The sequence below is a fragment of the Phaenicophaeus curvirostris genome, chromosome 2 (genome assembly GCF_032191515.1).
Source record: "Phaenicophaeus curvirostris isolate KB17595 chromosome 2, BPBGC_Pcur_1.0, whole genome shotgun sequence".
Classification (NCBI taxonomy): Eukaryota; Metazoa; Chordata; class Aves; order Cuculiformes; family Cuculidae; genus Phaenicophaeus; species Phaenicophaeus curvirostris.
In genome coordinates, this window is record NC_091393.1 from 47,169,633 (window position 1) to 47,192,106 (window position 22,474).

At 37.7% G+C, this 22,474-nt stretch overlaps 1 protein-coding gene across 16 annotated transcripts in view; it reads left to right on the forward strand.

The window, feature by feature from the left end:
- Nucleotides 1-22,474, forward strand: part of EYA4 (EYA transcriptional coactivator and phosphatase 4) — a 155,468-nt gene that overhangs the window by 114,768 nt on the left and 18,226 nt on the right. For 9 of the 16 annotated variants that reach the window (XM_069851880.1, XM_069851882.1, XM_069851876.1 and 6 more), the window contains 7 exons: nt 1,540-1,606; nt 3,530-3,672; nt 3,816-3,959; nt 4,931-5,010; nt 5,392-5,575; nt 14,379-14,515; nt 15,968-16,051. In XM_069851880.1, coding sequence (XP_069707981.1) covers nt 1,540-1,606; nt 3,530-3,672; nt 3,816-3,959; nt 4,931-5,010; nt 5,392-5,575; nt 14,379-14,515; nt 15,968-16,051 — 839 coding nt within the window. The remainder of the gene's footprint in view (nt 1-1,539; nt 1,607-3,529; nt 3,673-3,815; nt 3,960-4,930; nt 5,011-5,391; nt 5,576-14,378; nt 14,516-15,967; nt 16,052-22,474) is intronic. The other 7 variants (XM_069851884.1, XM_069851887.1, XM_069851893.1 and 4 more) reach the window with 2 other exon arrangements.

Consider the following 22,474-nt stretch of genomic DNA (forward strand, 5'->3'; position numbering starts at 1 on the left):
GATACAACAGGGAAGACTAATTACTTTTCAAGCCTTAAATAACTGAGAGCGTCTGTTAAAGTTCTGTGGGCCATTTTTGTTGATATATACAGCTATGGGTTTGTCTAACTCTGGGTATAGCTGTAAGTACACCTACCAGATCATTCTGTGGACTTAGCTTAAGCGACGGAAAGGCATTCAGAAAAGAGAATATGCACACAAAATGAAATTCAGCAGATTTCCATCACAGGCAAACCCTTTATATCTTTTTAGTCAGCAACTTTTTTATGAAATCTGGTGGCACACGTTCCAAAAATTATTATCCAATTCTTCTGTATTTTCAAGTCATGCTCAACTGCACATTTTAAAAAGTAGCTAATTTTTTTTCTTCTACTGTATTTTCCTACATGTTCTAAATGCGTTTAAACTAGCTTTAAAAATACGAAGCTCTGTATATGTTAAGTGCAATAGATCTCAAAGACATTAATTAAGCCTGGATGCAGAAATATATCATGTTTCATAAAATAGTTGAGAACCTAAACTTATTTGTCACTTATATAATTCTGAAAATTCATTTTTACTACCATTACAATCAACACAGGAAGAGGGTACACTTTGAAGTACAACTATGATTGATTAGACTAAAGAAATTCCAGTGCTTCATTGTGTACTACTTTAATCTTTTGAAAAGTGAATGAGCAGCAGATGGCCTAATAAAGACACTCTGTATGTTTGCCCAGTATGGATTTGCTCTGAAGGGATTGGTTCAACACTTTAGAGTACATATATATTTGGAATACATCTGTCTTAGTCAAGACAGATGGCTAAAGGAAAGAGAAACTTCCAAACACTTGGAAATAATCCAGCATGAGAACCACTTCTGAATGAAATTTTAATAGGACATGACTATTGTTCTGTTAGCTTTCTTGGAAGAATGCAGCTGTGGATAGTAATTTTGGTGGCTACTGGACAGGACTGTTTATGCTTACTTTTAAAATAAAATTGTTGTTAGTGGCTGCATTCTAATCGAACTGTTGATTTGTTTTCTAGTAGTCAATCCAGTATCTTCCATCATCTAAGCTGTCTAAAATTAACTACACCCATATAAAATACCCAGTATTAAAACTAAACTTGATAATGTGAGATTTTAAAAGTATGTGTATGTTATTTCAATCCTGTGCGATACCATATGTTAAATCACAAGATTATTTTTAACTACCAATTTTAGTACAGCTTGCAAATTTGAAAGATCTATGGTGTGTGGTTCACAGATTAGGTATGAAGCATATGGCTCTGCAATACACTCAGAAACATGTCAGTCAAGCTAAAAAAGCATGGCATACCCATACCATCTGAGGAGTTCTGTACCAAGATGAATAATTTGGGAGGCTTTAGATTTTTGTAATAAGATGTTGCAGTTCAGGTGACATCAGCTTTGTCGAAAAGCTGTCCATTTCACTAAGCTTCTATGCTAATGTTGCTGCATTAGTGTTCAGACTGTTCAGCTGTTTTGGTCTCATGATGTTTCTAACTGCTGTACTCTTGTTTTCTGTTTTGCAGTAATAACAAGTAGTGGCTACAGCCCAAGATCAGCGCACCAGTATTCTCCACAGATATACCCCTCCAAGTTAGTGTCTGCACCTCTTCTAGTCTTTTATAGGGAATTGACCTTGGCTGTAGGCAGTTCTGTGGTTTGTTGCAAACAAGTGTTCATCAGCAGAAAAACCAGAAAGAAAGGAAAAAACTTCAGCTTCAGTATTGACTCCATTATAGCTCGCTCTCCAGTGTTTTTTCCTCATGTGGCTGCAGACTCAGATCCTGCTCTGTACAGTATTTCTGCACAAGAAATACTCTTGAATAACTGCACACAACAGAAGAAAAAAAAATCAGACTATTACATTCTCAGACATCAGCATCTTAACAGTGTTGGCAATGTATACAGACATATTTTGAAGAAGACAGGTTATATTTAGAAATCACAATTGCATGTGCAAGATGCATACTGAGGAGTAACCCTGTCACGGACCCTCCCTGCATCAGCATTGCCAAAGGCTTCCAAACATTCCACACTCATGAACCACCCTTTCCTCCTCCTTCTCTGGTATCATAAGATTAAAAAAAAAAAAAATCAAATAATTTGGATTAGTTTTTGATCTCATAATTTTTATTTGTAACCAGTGAGTGTTGTTAGGAATAGAAAATTTCTTTCGTTTTCTTTTGAGGAAAGCAGACTCTTGGTCAATCACAGGAATCCAGGAGTGGAAACTTTAGGGAAAAGCACCAAAGGTGTTATGCGAAACTGCTGCAGTTGTCAGGCTATTAGTTTGCTTGTCCTACAATTAGTGTTGTGCACAAGGGTGCTTGATATCAGTATGCCATCTATTTGTTTCCATGTATTTGATACAGCTACCTATGTGACTTTGATACATAGAAAACATTGAAACTGTAGCTGATAAGGCTTTTTCAAGTTTCTTAAGCAAATTGGCATTCATATCACAATAGCCAATACCTATTCATAGAGAAGGTAGATGCCTGAAGTAAGAACATTCCACTTAAAACAGGTTTTGGCAAACTGTATCAGATACTTTTGGCCAAATACATTACAAGGTGTAATAGAATTTTTAATCTACTGTTATAATTTACTGGCATCTAAATTAAAGAGTAATCTTTTTCTGATAGTAACAGCTGCCAACTGTACTGAACTAATTAGAAAGAAAAAAAATAAAAAAAATAGAATCTGAAATTTAGTCATGGCTTTTAATGGCCAGGTTTCAGTTAGCATAATTCTGCAGAGTGTGTTTATTCAACTCTTGGTCCATAAAGTGTTATTTGACTTACAAAATAATCCAAGAAAAATGTTTCTCTGTATGTTTTTGCAACTCTGGAGGGCAAAAAATTTGAACACAATTTTATTCAATCTGCCTGTAAAACCCTAGTATTCGTAAATAAAAGACCATTTTATTCCTATTCTATTTCCCTAGCCCAAATTTTCCGAATGTTTAAAGTCCATCTGGTTACCAAAGTATTGCTGTCAGTATTTTTCATGCTGTTCTCAATGGGCACGATCTGTTTCCCACTGAAGTCAGAGGCTAGATATCAGTTGAAGAAGAAACATAGACAGAGGACATACTGTCGTAACTTTAATGTTCACCTCTGTATTTCCTTTGTTCTTCTAGTCCAAGTTTCCTTCCACTGGATTGAAAAAGCATGAGGGTTTTTCTGTTTTAAGCATGCTGATCTTGGCTTAAAGGGGTCAAATCCAGATAAAGCCACAGAGTGGTGGCACAGTCCACCTAGAGCTGGAGGCAATAGCTTATGAATTAAATTGTACTGATGTGAGAACACAAAATATTCACCACGCCCTAGGGAATGTGAGCTGGAGTGTTTTCAGCTTATTTCAGTGGGGGATGGAGTAAGTCCCAGAAGAGGAACAGTTGGCAGAATAATGAACTGCTTTTGGACATCTCTAAACCTTTTTCTTTACTTTATTGCTTGAATCAACATACAAAGTATTTGTTGCCACAGTAATGCTATTTTTCCTGATATTTAGGCCCTATCCACACATTCTTTCTACACCAGCAGCTCAAACAATGTCTGCCTATGCCGGACAAACCCAGTATTCAGGAATGCAGCAACCAGCGGTCTATACAGCCTACTCACAGACAGGACAGCCGTACAGCTTACCCACTTACGGTATTTGACCTCTTATTCCTTCACCTTATGTAGAAGTAAAAGCAATGTCGACATGAATGTGTTTTGATCTTTTTTTATATTTTATTTTCCCAACCGTAAGAAAATATTTTGAAGAATCAGTTGAAAATTAATTTCTTATACAGATTTGGGTGTAATGTTGCCAGGCATCAAGACAGAAAGTGGGCTCTCGCAGACCCAATCGCCACTGCAGAGTGGGTGCCTCAGTTACAGCCCAGGTTTTTCCACCCCTCAGCCAGGCCAAACACCCTACTCTTATCAGATGCCAGGTGAGTAGCCACTGCCATCAGGGCTCATCCCATCTCACTACTGATGACAACCCCTTCTCTCCATGTATTTATGACATATTTTTCATTCATTTTTGTGAACTAGTATGTTTATTGGCAGCAACTTTTGCTGCTAAGATGTAAAGTATTTTTTCCCAGTTTTGATACACATGTACGTATTCGTTCTGATCATCTGTTAATTTAGATCTGGTCGTGCAATGAAGTCCCTGTTTGCACCTTGATCTTTTTATGATGTGAAATTACATGGCAGGACTGGAAGCATTTGTTGTATTTGTTAGCGTACACAAGTCACTTTTTCTTGTTTCTGTGTTTTTGAGTATCATATCATGTGATACTTGTTAATCTTTGGATTAACATAATTGTTTAGAATTTATCCTTAATTTGTATTTATTCTTTCATTTATTATTCATTTATGAATTCACTTATTACCATTTGATCGCTGATAATCTCTTCTATTTGGATAATCTTTAAGTTTCTTATACAATGGTTAATATTTTAAATGCTACATATTAAAGTATGAATCATCTGACATATTGGAAACAAGGGCATGCCTCATCAGTTAAAAACACCTAGGTCATTAAACTATTCTTTGAAGTTTTTTGTTTCGTAAGTGAATAGACATTAAAGTGTTAGAACTTAGAAATGAAGGCAAAAGAGAAAAACAATAATTGAGGAGAAGTGAGACAATAATAAATTGAAAAATTCATTTTCAATCAGTGTGATGACTTAATGCCAGTACTATCTCTGCATGGTGGGAGAGGAATGTATGCCTGTATGTGTGGAAGTAGTATTCATTTATTTTAAAGTTTCATTGCAATGTTTTAGTGTTTAAACAGAAAATAAAAGTTATTTGTTCTCTGGTTCATCTATATCTTAACACAGAATGTTGTATTTAGAATTTTATTTCTATTCACAAGCAAGTTCTTCTCATAGATATTATTTTTTAATTTTAGGTTCTAGTTTTACACCATCATCCACTATTTATGCAAACAATTCTGTTTCAAATTCTACAAACTTCAGTAGTTCACAGCAGGTATGAATATTAACATTTTTGTTTGCCAGTTACAGAAGGTTTTATATAACTCCAGTGACAGCATATTATTTTAATTTAGATCGATTATGTTGAATTAGAATCACTGTGATTCAATGCTGTTTTCTGTGAACAATTATTAAAATCCCGATGGAGGCCTAGTTGCATCTTTTAGCACTTATATACTTCACCAGACTTGCTGTAGTCTTTTATTAAATATCCTTAAATTAAAAAAAAGAAGTTAAATGTCATTAAATTAAAACAAATCTAAACTAAGCACCCAAAACTATTGCAAAAGTCATATAATTGCATACTTAGAAATACTTAGGAAAAGTCACTCATTACTCTACTGAATTAATCACTCTGGTGCATTTGCTTTTTTAGGACTATCCATCATACACAGCTTTTGGCCAAAACCAATATGCACAGTATTACTCAGCATCAACATATGGTGCATACATGACCTCAAACAACACAGCTGATGGAACTTCATCATCATCATCAACATACCAGTTACAGGACTCTCTCCCTGGCCTGACTAGTCAACCAGGTACAGATCTACATTCAGGTGAAAACAATTTTTGTATTCTATTCCATACTTGCATAAACACAAGATTTTAATTTCCAGCTTTTTTTGAATATTGACATTTTAAGCTCACCCCTTTCAGAAAAACTTTATCATGCGGACCAGCCGAAATAAGCTGTTGGAAAACCTGCCTAGTTTGTTTGTTAATTAAATGAAGCTCTTTGGAGACCAAGATTGTTGTTTGTGGAAAGAGAAAGCCTCAATAAAGTTACAACAGTCTGGTAGAGATCCGTTGGTACTGAAAACAATGGTAACAAACCTTAAGTAAATTTTTAAATAAAAATTAAGTGAGCTCACCTGTTACTGATAGTGGAACATTCTTATATCCACCTACACATTCTTATGTATTGCTGTAAAGAATTTAAAACAAGATACTGTTGTTCATTTAATTATACCCCAGTCATGCTAGCAAGCCTACATGCACTTTGTTTAAATGTATATAAGACATACTTGTTAATTCAAAAATTTAGGTAAATAAGAATAGAGCAGTCACTTATTAGCACAAGTGCCTTTAGAAAAAATAGCATTGAATTAACTTAAGTCTGGAAAATAAAGTTCTCAGAGACATGAGGAGACTGAATTTTCCTGCCCAACCCTGCCCCCTTGTGCACATCCTGTATAACAAACACAGTGTTCTGTAACAGTTGTAGTCTTAGGGCATCACTGCTGGGTAATGGCAGCTCTTACTTTTTTCTCATTATCATTATAACTCAGTTCACAGTCATTTACCTGCTTCATTCTCTGTTTTGTGAAAACACAAATGTTAATGCATATTTCTTAACTTTATTTTCCATGCTAGATTTCTAAGTGTCTGAACACCTCACCTATTTCTTTTCTTCCATTTAATTTATATATATAGATATGTATATATATGGGACTAAAACATAATAAAGGAAAGTTTAAAGCTATGTATATGAAATTACGCATGGTATAGTGCAGAGCTGTGAAGGTCTCAGTGGGTTACTTTATGTATTCACGGCCACTGTCAGACAAGTGTTGTATCATTACTGGATGAACACACTACTTTACTGTATTATTTCTATTGTACAGAAAGTTCTTAAAGATCTAGCTCAATATTATGTCATATAGTCATAACCTAAGCAGCATACTAAGACTGTGCATAGCGTTTATGGGAGAAGTCAGTTGCCAGCTGCCTGGCTCAGTGTTGCTAGACCAATCTCTTCCAGGGACACTGGTTTCACTCATGCAGCATGGGTAGAGTCTGCCTTACCCACAGACTGTGAGGATTTATAAAAAAAAGTAGCAAGTGGGGTTTGGATTAGGCTATGAATAGGGTGCAGATGGGCTTTAATCACAAAAACAACTCATTGCATAAATCTTCCTGATTCTCGCTTTTCTAAGTGCAGTGTCTCACTGAAAAGTGCAGTAGAAAACCTAATGTATTATAATAATGAATTTGTACAAAGGAAGGGTAATACTGTAGAAAAGCATAAGCAAGGCTTCATACTTTATATAAAGCTACTTAAATTTACTAAAACTGTTCGAATTTTAATTGCATGAGTTGAAATTTTTCCTTAGCAGCTGTGTTCCTCAGACCAATGTTCAAAGTGTGCGTGTGTGCACACATGTATTTGTGATATGGTATGGAATGGATGTGGGGAGATACCCATTCCCTTGTTTTTTGATGAAAGTGTTAAAAATTATTCAGTAGTCTCAGAATACAAATTGAGGAAGAAAAAGCTAAGAAGTAACTTGAAATCAAGTGAAATTTCAACAGCTGCAGGACATGTATGACAGATGAATCATATGTAAAGTATTTTTCAAAGAGTGTAAAAGGTACTCGCAGGTGATGTTTTTCTGTGTACTCCTCTTTGTTCTTTTGTTATTCCTCCCTATTTTTATTTAAGAAAATCAGAAAGTGTTTCTCATATTGTGTCTCCCTTGTGTGTCTCTGTTTCCTAGAAATGCTGTATAAATTTATTTTGCAGTAGAAACTCCCTTAGCACTGAATAGCATTGACAAGAGAATCTTACATATTTTGAACAGCTTGGATAAATATTGAAGGCTTTACATCTGTGAAACAGGAAGATTTTTTTTGTTTGTGGATTATTTAAGCATATGAACTTGTTTTCCTTTTAAGTAGATTGTGCATCTGAACTTACAAATCTGCCCACACACTCCTTATTTCTGTGAAGTGTTGCACTGATCATGAGACCCTCTGCTGAGAGTGCAACACCCACTTTGTGGATACATGACATGCCTGTGCCCTTCTGTGTCACTGTAAAAATAAATTTACATCAGTGAATTGCAGTGTCTTAGAGATCACTTCAGACACAGTAGATCATCCTGCAGAACTTCAGTATTCACTGTGTTCACTTGCAGTCTGACAAGACTTTATTGCTCAGTCCTTAAGACTTCCTCCAACTAAAACCTAAGATTAAACACAGCAAAGCACTTCAGTCTTCTGCCATCTCTGCTAGCTATTAGTTCAAATAACTACTTAAAGATTCTAGTACTCACCACACATACAGGATTTCTCCTTTTCACAGTAAAGGCCCATCATATCAAGAGTTAATATTAGTTACGATTTAATTTATTGACTGAGTAAAGAAAATGAGATGAAACTTGATGTCAGTAAGGACACCGAAGGCTGTGGAGCGATCAATAAGGTCACATTATTTTTGTTCTTTCTCTATAGGAAGAAAAACAGAATATAGTTCAGTAAATGTACAAACATTTAGACTTTACTCTTTCTGCTACTCATAGCAAGCAATAATACATTACAAACCAAGGGAAAAAAAAAAGATTTTTAATGTTGAAACCATCTGCTTGCTGTTGTTACTGGTAAAAACATGTAGCCAGTCAAACCATAAGGAGAGTATGAAGGGGTTCATCCCGCATCTTGTAAGGCTCAACTCCTTATCCTTCCCAGGGACTTGTCTTCTGTGTTTGCATTGTGCCTGCACTCCATTAAAATTTTTCAAAGTGCACCCACTACCACAGACTATCTGTGAGACAGAGAAGTATCTCCAGAGGCATTTCATCTTATATTGGCATGTCAGGAGAACCCTTAAGTGATTCTGCCTCAGGAGAACAGTACATTTGAGTATATTCAATGAGTACATGAGTACATTTAATCTAGGGTGGATAAAATTCTAGCCCAGAGACAAGTTTGTAGGAAGCCTAGGTAAAATCTTCATGTTTAGGCAACTCACTTTCATATAGCTATATGCAGGCTTTTCTCCTGTCTTTGTCACATATCTTTTCACCTGCTTCAGTGGCACTGGCACAATTGTGTTTTAACAGGGAGGAGTCGATGTTCAGATCAAACCAGAAGTGGGAAACAATGTTCTGGATATGAAAGACCTCCATTTGTAATATTCTCTGTCTGCTAACAGGAGCTGCTGCAAGGCTTCTGCAGCATGGGAGGCTTCATGGTGGTCACAAACCAGTGTATGAACATCTGTGACAAAGTGGTCGTTCCATGTTCTGGTTTTAACATTTTGCTCTTTATTTTATTGGATCTCTGATGCTGCTCATAGTTCCAGTGGGAGGAGGCTGTGAAGTATATTTATTAGGCATGTGTTGAATATTGGAAAAGCTAAAAAATTTCAAGCATTGCAATAAAAAATTCAGCCTCATATGAGCTGCAGTAGGAAATCTTCATGAGGGTAAGGTTTTCATTACTTTTTGTATTAGGATTTCTCACATTCTTTTATGTTACATGGCTAATTTTTTAATAAGTTTTCCTTTTATCAGTATTGACCTCATTTCTAAAGGAAACACAGGAAAGAAAATGCAGTTGGTCCTTTAGCCTGCTGTTGGTAAAAAGCAAGCCAAGCAATTAAGTCTACAGTTGTTCAAAAAAACATGCACTACTGACTTCTGCAGTTCTAAAATAGATGCATACCTTGCATTCAAGTAAGAGACAGCTGCTCATTCTGATTTGGAGATTAGCATAATGAAATAAAGTTGGCATTATATATCTAGAATTTACAAGGTACAGTGATTAGTTACAGTACTGAGTAATGGATAATTATGCAATCATGTACAGCATTGACCCAAGCAGAAGCCTGGGGCAACTGGTGATGACTAATGTTAAATGAAAATAGAAGTTTTTTATTTCAGTTGTTGCATCCTTTCAGAGAAAATTTAGAACAGGGTGCGTTTTTGTATTTTTTTTTGGTAGATTAGAGTAAACACAATCATTGAGAACAGATGTTTTAATACATCAATATGGAAATGAATCTTGATTTTGTTGTACAATGTTAAAATGTTATAAATATGAAGATTTTTGTGGTAAGAATGTAAACATTTATCTTCACTTACTTATTTTTTTGCCTTTTCATTTCTGGAGTTTTATTTTGGGATATTTTTTCCAGTCAGCCAGAAAAATATAGGGCATTATATTTTTGTACAGAACTCTTGCACACCCAGAACTTCTTTTGAAGCCAGTATAGGTTTTTGCTGCACAAGGATTCTGGTTTTGATTCTGATCTGAAGCATCTTTTTGTATGTTTGTATATTTTGCTGTTCTTCTCATGGAGAAAGAACTAAGATAATGTGACCTAATTGATCGCTCCACTACCAGCAGTGTCCTTACTGTCATCAACACTGTGCTTGGAATAGAAGTGATTAGTCAACAAGAACTCTCTCTCCATTCTGCAGTGACAAAGTGAAAACAGCATGGGCACATTGTTCAATACATATTATTGCTGCTCAATTTTCCTATAATGGCTTTGCAAATAAGAGTTTTAGCTGAATGAGAAAATACTATAGAGTTCATATTATATGCACATATGCAAATGAGGACAGACATACTTGAAATGATATCTGGAATAAATTCTCAGGCTGCTGTTCTGAAAATCTCTTTTTAGGCACTGCCTGAAATTTTGTCTCTGTTCTGTGCAAGCAGAGAAGAACATTGGTTTTGCAACATTGAACTAGTCATCACCTAGTTTGAGAAAAAAAGTAGTATTTTGTTCTTCTGGGCGATAGCAGAATAATTTGAGTAGTTTCCCAGGAAGTGACAGTGACAGATTTGATTTCCTCCTGTTTCTTGGAGCATTCATCACCTTCTATTTCGGGGTGCAGGGATGTGAATTCTAGTTCATGAAAATATCTTTCTACTTCATATTTATCAGTCATTTGGTCAAATAAACCAGTGTGCCTTGGAGAAGGTTGTGGAAGCTAGGTATGTCTTTCTTCAGTAAATGTCCTAACCAATAGTCTCAGAATTAACTTCCTTCTTGTTATCCCCTTCCCCGGAAAACTGAATTCTTTCCTGACAATGTCTAGAGCTCTCATTCAGGAATGTGACATTATGGGCTCACATCTTGTTCTTCCAAGAAATACAACAGTATTTTTCCAGTCAAGATATATAAATATATCTTCCCAGTGTATTTATTTTAATAATCTTTATGTGGTTCATTGTAAGGTATAAATAAATGATGGAAGATATTAAGAATTCAACTGTTGTCTTATACATAGACTCTTAATTGAGATTACAGTCTGCTTTTTCTTCTTAGAGCATGCTAAACTAGAATTGAGGTTTTTTTCTTTGTTGTGGAGGGAGAATTAGGTGAATGTCTCAGGGTGGATCACAGAAGCAGTTAATCATTCATGTTGGAAAGGACCTCTGCCCGTCTTTTGGTCCATCCCACTCATGGATGAGCCAACTTACATCATGTTGCTCAAGGCTGTGTCCAATCAAATTTTGAGTATCTCCAAGGACGGAATGCACAGTCTCTCTGGGCACCTGTCCCAGGCCCTACCCATTCTCATAGTGAAGAGTTTTTGTCTTGTATCTAACAGTAATATCCTTTGCTGGGATTTCTGTCTGTTGCTTCTTGTATATCTCTGTGAAACGGAGTCCCACAGCCTTTGCTACAGTGTGCTCTGGCCCTTAACTGCCTTGGACTAGCTCACGTGGACTAACTCCAGCTTGTTGATCTCTCTCTTGTATTTGGGGGCCCAAAGCTAGACATTTTTCCCGAAGTGGTCTTGCAAATTTGGAATGGAGCAGAAAAAAATCACTCTCTTTTATCTACTGACCACTTTCTGTTACCTGGTGGACTTCAATGACCTTAGTGCTCCTTTGTAAAAGTGAATAATGTTCAGATTCCACCTGTAAATCAGCCGCATCATAGGTGATTCTTGGGAAGTGTTTGTACCAAGTTTTAATTTATTCTGCAGATGTGACATCATGAGTACTTTTAACAAGTATTACTAAAGTGGCCCAGAAATGTAAGATCACATACAGCATTGGGACTGCCTTGAATCAGATTCTGTAGTAGATGTCAGATCTAAGTTGCACCCTTTCCTTCTTTAATGGAGAAAAATCAAACCATTAATAGAATAGGTAACGAAGGAGGATTTATGTCATTTAGGACTTGGGAACCTAGATAGACTGCATTTATTGCTAGCAGTTTTAAAAGGGCACTGAAGTTACTGTGTTATGAAGAAAAGGTTATTTTCTGTTTATTGAACTGTGGCATGAAAGTACTTTTTGTAAGGGGAAGTTCCATGCCATCCTTCTTGCAATTTGTGTGTCGTACTTGGCTACTGGTTTGTGATCACACCTAAAACCCTTTGTTACCAGCAGAGGCAGCGTAGATTAAAAGGGCAAGTCAGGGATATGCCCAAATGTTAAGAGCAACTATGCGATGCCAGATCAAAGGTCATAGAATCATAGAATCATAGAATCACCAGGTTGGAAGAGACCCACCGGATCATCGAGTCCAACCATTCCTATCAAACACTAAACCATTCCCTTAGCACCTTGTCCACCCGTGCCTTAAACACCTCCAGGGAAGGTGACACAACCACCTCCCTGGGCAGCCTGTTCCAGTGCCCAGTGACCCTTTCTGTGAAGAATTTTTTCCTAATGTCCAGAAGGTCCTTCTAGTGCATCTTCTTTCTGACAGCAGACTAATAATACTTGAAGAAAGGCTATCAGAATACATTAAATATGACTTCACTCTCTTTCTGGTAGTAACTGAAATATTGTATTTAATAGATTTAAAGCTGGCCAGCACTGTGAAGGGTAATAAAAAGGGCTTTTTAAAATATGTTAATAACAACAGGCAGGCCAGAAATAACATTGGCCCATTACTTGATGAGTATGGACACCTCATAAACAGGGATATAGACAAGGCAGAGACATTTAATGTTTTTTTTTCCCTCTGTCTTCAATATTGATGATGGGCTGATTGCAGTGGGTGAACAGTTGGCTGACAGGTCAGGCTCCAGGGGTCATAGTGAATGGGGTTACATTGGGCTGGCATCCAATCACTAGTAAGGTTCTGCAGTGATCTGTCTTAGGACTAGTGCTCTTTAATATCTTCATAAGTGACCTTGATGCAGGACTTGAAGGTTTACTAACCAAGTTCACTGATGATACAAAACTGAGGGAGCCGTTGACTCTTGAGGGCAAAGAGGCCCTGCACAAGGATCTAGACAAATTGGAGAGCAGGGCAATCACCAGCCACGTGAAGTTTAACAAAGGCAAGTGCCATCTTTTGCACCTGGGACACAGTGATTCGGATATGTATGCAGACTGGGAAGTGAGAGGCTGGAGAGCAGCCCTGTGGAAAAGGATCTGGGGGTTCTGGTTGATGGTAAGTTGAACATGAGCCAACAGTGTGCACTGGCAGCCCAGAGGACCACTGTGTGGTGCATGATGTGGGTGCATCAAGCACAGCATTGCTAGCCACTTGAGGGAGGTGATTGTCCTGCTGTACTCCACACTGCTGCAGCCGCATCTTGAGTATCGTGTGCAGTTTCGGGAACTGCAGTATAAAGAGGAGGATCTAGAGGGGAGGCCATATGAAGAGTGGCTGAAGTCACTTGGTCTGTTCAGTCTGGAGGAGACTGAGGGGGGATCTCATAGCAGTTTTCAGCTTGCTCACAAGGGAAGGAGGAGGAGGAGCAGGTGCTGATCTCTTCTCCCTGGTGACCAATGATAGGACCCGAGGGAATGGCAGGAAGATGTGCTAGGGGAAGTTTAACTTGGATATTAGGAAAAGGTTCTTCACTCAGAGAGTGGTGGATCACTGGAACAGGTTCCCCAGCTACGTTAGTCATGGTGCCAAGTCTAACGATATTTGAGAAGCATTTGGACAATGCCTTCAGACACATGGTGTAAATTTTGGGGCTGTCCTGTGCAGAGATAGGATTTGGATTCAATGATCCTTGTGGGTCCCTTCCAACTCAGGTCATTCTGTGATTCTGCAATTCTGTAATATTATGACTTTCCTCTGATAATTTATGGGCAGATATAAGGTTGAAAAAAAAGTGAACTCTACTAAAGAGCAGGTGACATGGGAGGAGGAGATTAAGCAGGAAGCTGACTGGCTCTTCTGGTGCATGGGTATGTGCCAAAGGGTGTTCTGGTAAAAGTAACGCAGGACTTGGAAATAAGTCTAGCTGAACTCCAAACATGAAAATTTAACTTTAACTAAAAGGCACTTCATGTTTTGAGAATTCATTAGGGGCACTTTTAAAAGATATCTTCCTTGGATCTATGAATGTTTTGTATGTGCTTATACGTATTTGTATATAAGACTATACATGTGTATGTGTCATTTGAATCTTTCTCTTATTCTGACAAGGTTTATAACATTTCCTTGGTAAAGTCAAAAGCGTATCTGGCATCTGCAGATTTCCTTTATGTAAGACAAACCATGTTACCACTCGTCTTATCCAACCTTTTAGGTGCATCTTATGGTTGAATTTACATACAGGCGTTTCTAGCTGTGAGAAAAAAAAAGTTTATTATTTTAAAAAGCAGGACTAATTGTGCCATGGATGGTTGATTTTACAGGGGAGTTTGAAACAGTGCAGAGCCCCTCCACGCCAATCAAAGATCTTGATGAGAGAACATGTAGGAGTTCTGGGTCAAAGTCTCGGGGTAGAGGGCGGAAGAACAATCCATCACCCCCTCCGGACAGTGACTTGGAGGTATGCCTGCAGTAATTGATGAATGGTAATGTGGAGATTTCTTCTCATGAAAAGTAAATTTTGAAAAATACAGCTGTGGAAATAGCTTAAGGCATTTTAGAAAAGATCACGGACTCAGTCTTGCTAACTGAATATAACAGATACTGGTTGCTGTTTTAACATGGATGTACAATGAAACAGCACTGTTCTTGGTGACAAAGTTAGGCAAAAAAAGTAGATGTGATTCAGCCTTGCACGTTTTAGCTCCATGACAGTGCATCTTTCAGTTTCTCAAGCAATTGAGCCCCACAATTGAGAGACTTCTGTGTTCAAAATTGTCAAATTTTCTTTTAGTTTTTTGAATAGGAAATCTCAAATATATTGTTCAACTTAATTACGTGTATTTATGAATGCAATGTAAATATGCAGAATTGTCTGGCAATAGCCTTTCAGATACTTACAGGTTTGTCCTTGTACTTGTGAGCAACGTCAGTGGATTTCAACAGGGCAGCTTACATCAGTGAAGTTATTGCTGTACTTAAGCATGTGCAATATCAGTGCCTTAGTGAAGAAATTTATCTGCCTAATATATGGGGTGACGATTTAAAACACAGATGACCACGTGGCAACAGAGTAATTATAGGCTTATGACTCTTGTGTTAGCAGTGTGCTGCCTTACAGTGACAGGAGGAGGAGTAGGAAGCAAAGTGCATGCGTGTGTGTGAAACACTGCAGCTCTGGCATCGGGGGAAAATGCTGCTTGCTGCTGCGCTGTGTCCCCTCCTGCTACCAGAGCCGCCCTGGTCACCCCACTGCTGTGCCTTTGCTGACCAGCTCTGGGCCGCAGAAGACAAGATTGTTGCTGAGCCTTGGCTGGCCACACAGCTTCCTGGGTGGCAGGATGGGCTATTGCTGTGATACAGAAACTTAACAAAATTTTTGCTCTTCAAAGGATTTAACTTTTCCAGTGAGAAGACTCTTAACCTTTTACACTGCAGTTTTCCTGTTACTTTTATAATTTACCAGTAAAATCAAATCCTTATCAATAAAGGGTTTTTTTTGTTAAAATATTCAATTCTATCCTATAATATTGTTTAAATTCTGAATGACATTACACGTGGCATGTAGCACTCCAGTAAGACTTGCAGAGAAGCATCTGAAAGTACTGTTTATCTTTAAGTTAATAATTACATTTGACCCCCATCACATTTCTGAAATTTTTCTGTGTTATGCAGCTATTTAGGAAAGCTTTTTAGGGGATAATTAAGAAATGGTTGAAGTGTTCTGAAGTTGCTCTCCTTCTGTCTTTTTATCATGTGTGATACACCATTCTTACTCATTTTCAGAGAAAACCTGCTTAGTTAAGCAATTAGTTAAACTTCAGTTCACTTTTCAGTTTTAGCCCCCTGAGTGGGATGGTGGTGGGAATTTGATATGATTTGTTTAATAATACTGTCCCCATTTCTTTTTCAGCGTGTATTTGTTTGGGATTTGGATGAAACAATCATAGTTTTTCATTCGCTGCTCACAGGGTCCTATGCACAGAAGTATGGCAAGGTATGTGAACCATGAATTCGATGTAAATTCACTGTGTCAGAGCAATCTGGCCTGTACATGTACGTGGTGTTCACCTTCTGTGTTCATCATGTCTTGGGTGAAGGTAGAGGGAGATAAATCCCATTTTCAGAGGGTTATTGTGAAAAAGTCAAGGAAAGGAATGAGACACAGACCATAAGCATGATGTATGAGGCAGGGCTGAAGCAGATGCTGCAAATGAAGGAAGAATTTGTAGAGGAACCAGGATGAATTCTTGAGGTATGTTGGAAAAGACGTTGCAGGGAGATAACGGAGACAATAGGCAAGTGGAAATAACTGTTTGGAATCGTAGAGGAAGAAATAAGAACTAGCGTAGAGTGATTGGTGAATTTATGGAGAAATGGGTGAATCAGAATGAGCAAGTAAGAGACAGACTTGTTTCAATGCCAGCTGCAGATGTTATTCTTTGACTCCTCAACTTTTCCATTGAATCTTTAGTTCCCTTGGCCAGCACTAGGGTGAGTAATGCTGGGGAGTGAATGCCTTTCTCATGCAGACAGTTGTACTCATCCTGTTCCCTCTGTTAAGATCCAAAAGATGTTCAGGTTCCAGAGCAGAGAGCAGGAGAAAGAGCAAGGGAGGCAGAGAGAGGTAGTAACAGCTTGCAGCAGCAGGAGGTCCCCTGCTAGTCAGCAGCGAGCCCTGCTGTTCTGTCGGCAGGAGCCCAGAGAATGGTGTTTGGGCAAGAGAGAAGGGACTGGTGGGAAGATTGGAGTGTAGCAGCAGGAGCGGACTGTTGGGAGGGTGGTGTTAAGGCCTGGATAAAACAAAAAATTAGGGTAAATATATGGAAGGAAGAAAATGGACAAGGAGCTGCTTGTTATATATGTATGCAGATATAGGTTTTGTAGATGTTATACCATTCACGTGTAATTGGTAAAAGGTATTCCCTTTTAAGAATGTAATAATGCCCTTATTATGTCAGACAGAGGGCTTGTTTAGCACAAATTTGCCACCTCTTTATTCCAGCCAGAATCAGATGCTCAAGAAAAGGAGGAGAGAAACAGTGTATTAGTGAAATGCTTTCCATACCCACCTCCACAGACAGTGGGTTAGAAATGTCCAAAGCCAGACCTGTGTATAATAAGCATGGATGGGCCAGACCTCCATCTATTTAGACATCTGTTCATGGTTATTAAAAGAGAAAGCTAATAGGAAAACTCACAGGTCCAAGCAAAAATCTGAATTTCTTGAATGCTAAGATAAGGGTAGTTATTCATGTCTTGTGAAAAACAGCCTTGATTGTTTTGCAGCTTCACAGTGCCAAATCAGTGCACGTTTCAGTACTCTGTCAAAAACTCCTCTTCTGATGTTTGTCAAACACTATGACAACAGTGAATTTGTCAGTACCATTTCTAACTTATAATTATCAAAACAAGAGAGAAACCTAGCTGAACATGAACATGTATATCACTTTTAAGTGTAGCCCATAGACTGCCACAGAACTTGCTGAATTGCCTCAGCAATGTAGTTATTCCTTTCATCCTTTTTTGACTGTGCCCTTAGGATGTTTATATCTCATGTGCCATTTCACATAGTATATGAATAAAGTCTCAGTCAACTTTAATACAAATTTGAAAAATCGGAGCACATTTTATAGCTTACAAACATCTATGAAAAACTTTTAAATTTGTCTTAGGGACATCAGTAGAAATGTGAAACAGAAACATCTTGGTTTCTCACTCTGGGTAGGGATGTTTGAAAAAATCCCATTACCTCTGTTGGTTAAGGGCACATCTGCTGCTATAATGGACTCTCCATACAGAGTCCTTAGAAACAATAATGACATATTAACAGCTAGTAGTACTGACAGAAGACAAAGTTGGCTTGTATAAATCAAGAGTGTCTCAAGGGCAAGTGAAATTAATGTAGCCATACTGATGAGATCAGCATCAGTAAATAAATGTCATGAACAGTAATGAAGCAAAAGGAAAGGAATTCCAAAGTAAAATTCTTTTTCTCTTGTACTGATTAGGTGGTATCCCTACAAACAGAAAAATGTGTTCCTTTCCAGAGTTGGTAAAATAAAAGTAATAGACCTTTTCCTTCCTGCAGTGACTACCTTTGCCATATTTATATAAAACTTGGGAAAATAATAAGTCATTGCCAGTGAAACTCAAATATAGATATTGTTGACTGTAAGGAGGCTAGAGCAGTAGGAAAGGGAATAAAGGAAGAGCTTATTTTAAGCGATCTTTAGTTTTTGCATGCTGTTGAAATGTTGTCTCAACTTAAGATGGGATGTGTCTCTCCCTACGTGCCTAAGAGGTTAGCTATGGGAGAGGGAAAAGATAGCACAGCTGCACTTCAGCAGGTTTTTGGTGCATGACCTCTTTAGCAGATGTGGGCCTTATCTTTTCTGCATATGATTTCCATCTGTAAACAAGGTCTTAATCCAGACTAAGGCCTGGATTGTTATGAGAATTTGGTTGCTATGAGAGTAAATACTCCATGAATTGTGCAGTTCTTGGTGGAAGTCCTGTGAGCACACAAGTTTTACAAAAGCGTTAAGAGAAATGTTCATCCTGGAAAGGTGGTACAAAATTGTCACTTCACAAAGAAAAAGATTTCAGCATAGTATAAAATGGTAATGATATTGAATTTTTTATTTGTGGTGATTTCCTATTTAAAAAATAAAGGTGTGCAATATTACACAGATCCTCAGCTGTGCATACTGTGTTCTTCCATATATATTTTGTGAGCCCATTTTTTGTAACAGAATCAGGTTACTCCCAAAAAAGGAACTACAAAAAAAACCTAAAAATCAGGGGAAAAGCAGAGTTTTCCCCTTCCCCCATATTTAAATGTTCTGAATGTGATTAGTGAATTTTAATGTGAACATCGCTTTAAGGGAAGACATGTTCTTATACCAAGTGTTCTCACTTTGTATTTTCAGGGGGTGAGAGACAGGGTGTAGGGCTAGTGTAAATATACAGACAGACAAAGATAGTCACTTTCAGTTCTTCCCCATCTTCTCCTTGATGTGTTAACTTTTATTCCCCTTTTCCATAGCTCTTACCCTATTTCTTGCAGTAAGCAGGTGAAAAAAAAAATTCAGGACTGAGTCTTTAATCTCTTAGCTCTGCCACAATTCAGGCTGAGCAGGGAATGCAGTGAGGGAAGGTGCACCATGTGGAGGAGGTCATCGCGCTGTTATGGCCCAGCAGAAGGACCAATGGATGAGTGCAGAAGCACCTGAGAGCTGCAATGCTGCCAGGAGACTAACAGTCTCTCTATCAAAAGATTTCTACAGTTTAACAAGCAGTTGAAGTAGAAGAGAAAAGGGAAAGGCAAACCAAGCATCCTTGAGTAGAGACAGGCAATGGGGGCATTCACTGACGGACGATACATTGGAAGGCCCTGATCCAGTCATCAAGGTTCATATCATGTATTTACCAAGAGAACATCAGATTTCTTAATTATTCCTGAGGACTTCTGAAGCTGAGAATGGAGACTTTTTTAGTATATGCATGTCCAGCACTTTGCACAGTGTGATATTATTTTGATTTCAGAAATATATAACAAAGATGTTATAACAAAGATGTTAAAAACAAAACTAGTGATTAGGTGATAGATTTAGTATGTTGGATGCAGCTGTAAGCATCTCGTTTGAAACACAGGGCACATTGCTGCTTCTTATCTAGGCATTTGTAGATTATAGCTGTAAACTACATTGAAGTGGGACAGGTTTGTCCAGAGGTTGGTCAATGCATCACTCTGATATTTAAAATTTAATACTTACCCAGGGGAATATTCTGTGGCTTGCTGTTATCTACCTGTAGCTGTTTCTGTCTGACATTATTCATATAATGGTTATTTTACTGGGCTGGTCAGAGCTAACATAAAAAAAAAGAGAATAAAAACTACCCTACACCTTTGTTTGGTTTCAAGGAAACTGTGTTGCTTCTCAGCAGTGAGAGTACCTCTCATTGTTCAGCTCATTTGCTCTTCTGTTTTGTACTTCATAAAACTAGTACATTACTATTTTTAATTATTTACTGCAGTGGCAAATCATGAACGTTGGTATTTGAGCTGTTCTATTATGACTTGTGTGGCTGATGATGGTTTTTGCAGCTGAGCACCAGTTGGCAGATGCAGTTTTCTACAATGCTGAGCTCTTAAGTGAGGATTTGTTGATGTGACAGGACATGTGTTAGGAGATGTCATCATCTGTTAAAAGTTTATGAGGTACATTCTTATTCCCTGTGAACAGTGTGTATTCTTTGTTCCATTACAGCCCAGTTAGTCTTCCTTATTTAAGGCTGATTTAGCTGGAGTTTTGTCTACCTCTGAGCATTTATAATTTGTTTATTTCTCCCAGAGGGCAAGAATGCCTAGATAAATGCATTGACTCAAGCTGCAACTGGCTAAAAAAGAGTGAAAGTCCCTTGTGACCTTTGAAGGAGGAGAATATGCTTTCCAAGTGCAAAAATCAAAATAAATCCACACTTGATTTTTGATAGCATTGTCAATTACAGAAAATAGTTGGAGAGGCAACATTAACCTGGTATGCTTCTCTGGAAAGGACTCAGAAGGTTTTTATTGCTTGCTCTCTGTTTGTCCAGTTATTAAACGGAGAAACTTTGTCACCATTAGGACTCTTATTGACATTTCAAAACTGACTTGCAAATATGCATTTTTTTTTTCGCATTTACTAGTAGTCTATCTCTCATGAGCTCCAATTGCCCTTTCCATTCACTTCCTCACTGTCTGAGACCTCTGAGTCCATTTTCTGATCACCCTATAGAGATTGTGGAACAGAAACTCCTTGTGGAGTGTGTGAGTTTTCCTTCATCAGCCACCACATATGGTCATTAAGAGATGTATTGTCTTCCTCCATTGCCACCCACATGAAGCTCTCCTGGAAACAAGTGTCCCCTACAAAAGACTAAGAGCTGAAATTAAACCTTAGATTCCTACATAATATAGGGAAGGGCCTTCAAGCTAAAAATACTAGTACTTAACTTAAGCGTGTCCACTTTTTCCAGAGGCTGCTTTTGTTGTAAATCTGTTCAGGACAACCATCCAGTGAAAATCTATTCTTACAGAATTGTTCATGTATTTTCTAGCTTATTTTTAAGGCTCATGCATACAAACTCATGTTGCAATGAGCCTACCTGTCAGCCTATTTATCTATTTGTTTTCTGAAGTTGTATAAAAACGAGTTTGGTGTGCTTGTGGCATTTTTTTCCAAGTAAAAAATGCTTTTGAATGTCTTGTACTGAAACCTGACCTTCCAAGATAATGTGAAATAGATTTATTCCACCAATGGACACTGAGCTTTTGAGGTTTTATTCTACTCACTTTGCTCTTGACCAAAACATTTAAATATTGGTTCTCCCAGGATATTTTTACCTAGTCTCCTGGGAAGCATTCCTGTGAATGGATCTGGCTAGTACAGAAATCCATAGACAGACAGTCTGGCTCCAATGTAGTGCCTTCATACTAATGTAACTAAAGACATTTGTATTTTGGTATACAGGAGTGCTGTAACTGTTCTTGTTTCTTCTGCATTCTAATGATATCTGGCTCAAATCATGCCACTGTGGGCCAAAGAGTTGTGCTTCCTTATTCTGCAAATTATCTAGGGAAAACTTCCAGATTTTTATTTTTATTATTTTTACTTCTTTTGTGTATGCTTGTGCAAAGTAGCACAGAATACTATTTTGGCAGAAGTTCAGTTTGCCTCTTTTTCAGTTTCTCAGTTTGCTGTGCTTAAATCTGTATCAGCTGCACGTTTCTTGCTTTCTTTTCAACACTCCATTCTTTGTGCAACTTGAGTCAGTCTGCAACTTCTGCTTCCAGTTGAAAGACAGTAAAACGATGACTGGGATGTTCCTCCATGTTGTGCAAACATTATAAAACCACATGACCCAGACAAATCTGCTTTCTCTGTCAATTTTTGTATGTGAAGGAGTGGACTTACCATAGCAAGAGTTGTAATGCTTAATTCTTGTTAAACAGTTGCAGTGCAAGTTTGAGCCAGTTTATTACAGGAAGAATTGCCCATGTCTTGAGAATACAATTCTAATGATTCTTATTAGCAGAAGGGGTTACGGGAAGATCCCAGGCTGGTTTCGTGCTCAGCTGAAATGAATTCTCTTTGTTTTATTTATTTCACATGTAGTACCTGGCAATATCCTATGCATGCCTTTGTCAAAATAGGAACATAGGAAATCTCATTTTAACAATAATAAAGTCAGGCATAGTCAGTTACAAAAATACTACTAATAAGAAAATCGTAAAGGTTTTGTCACATTTATGTCTTTCAACTATACTAGGCAAGGCAGGAAATTGTGATACATAGTTGGTAGTTTCTGTAAAAATAAATTGGATTATAATGGAATATGTTATAGCAAATTTCCGCATTTAAATCTGCTTCTA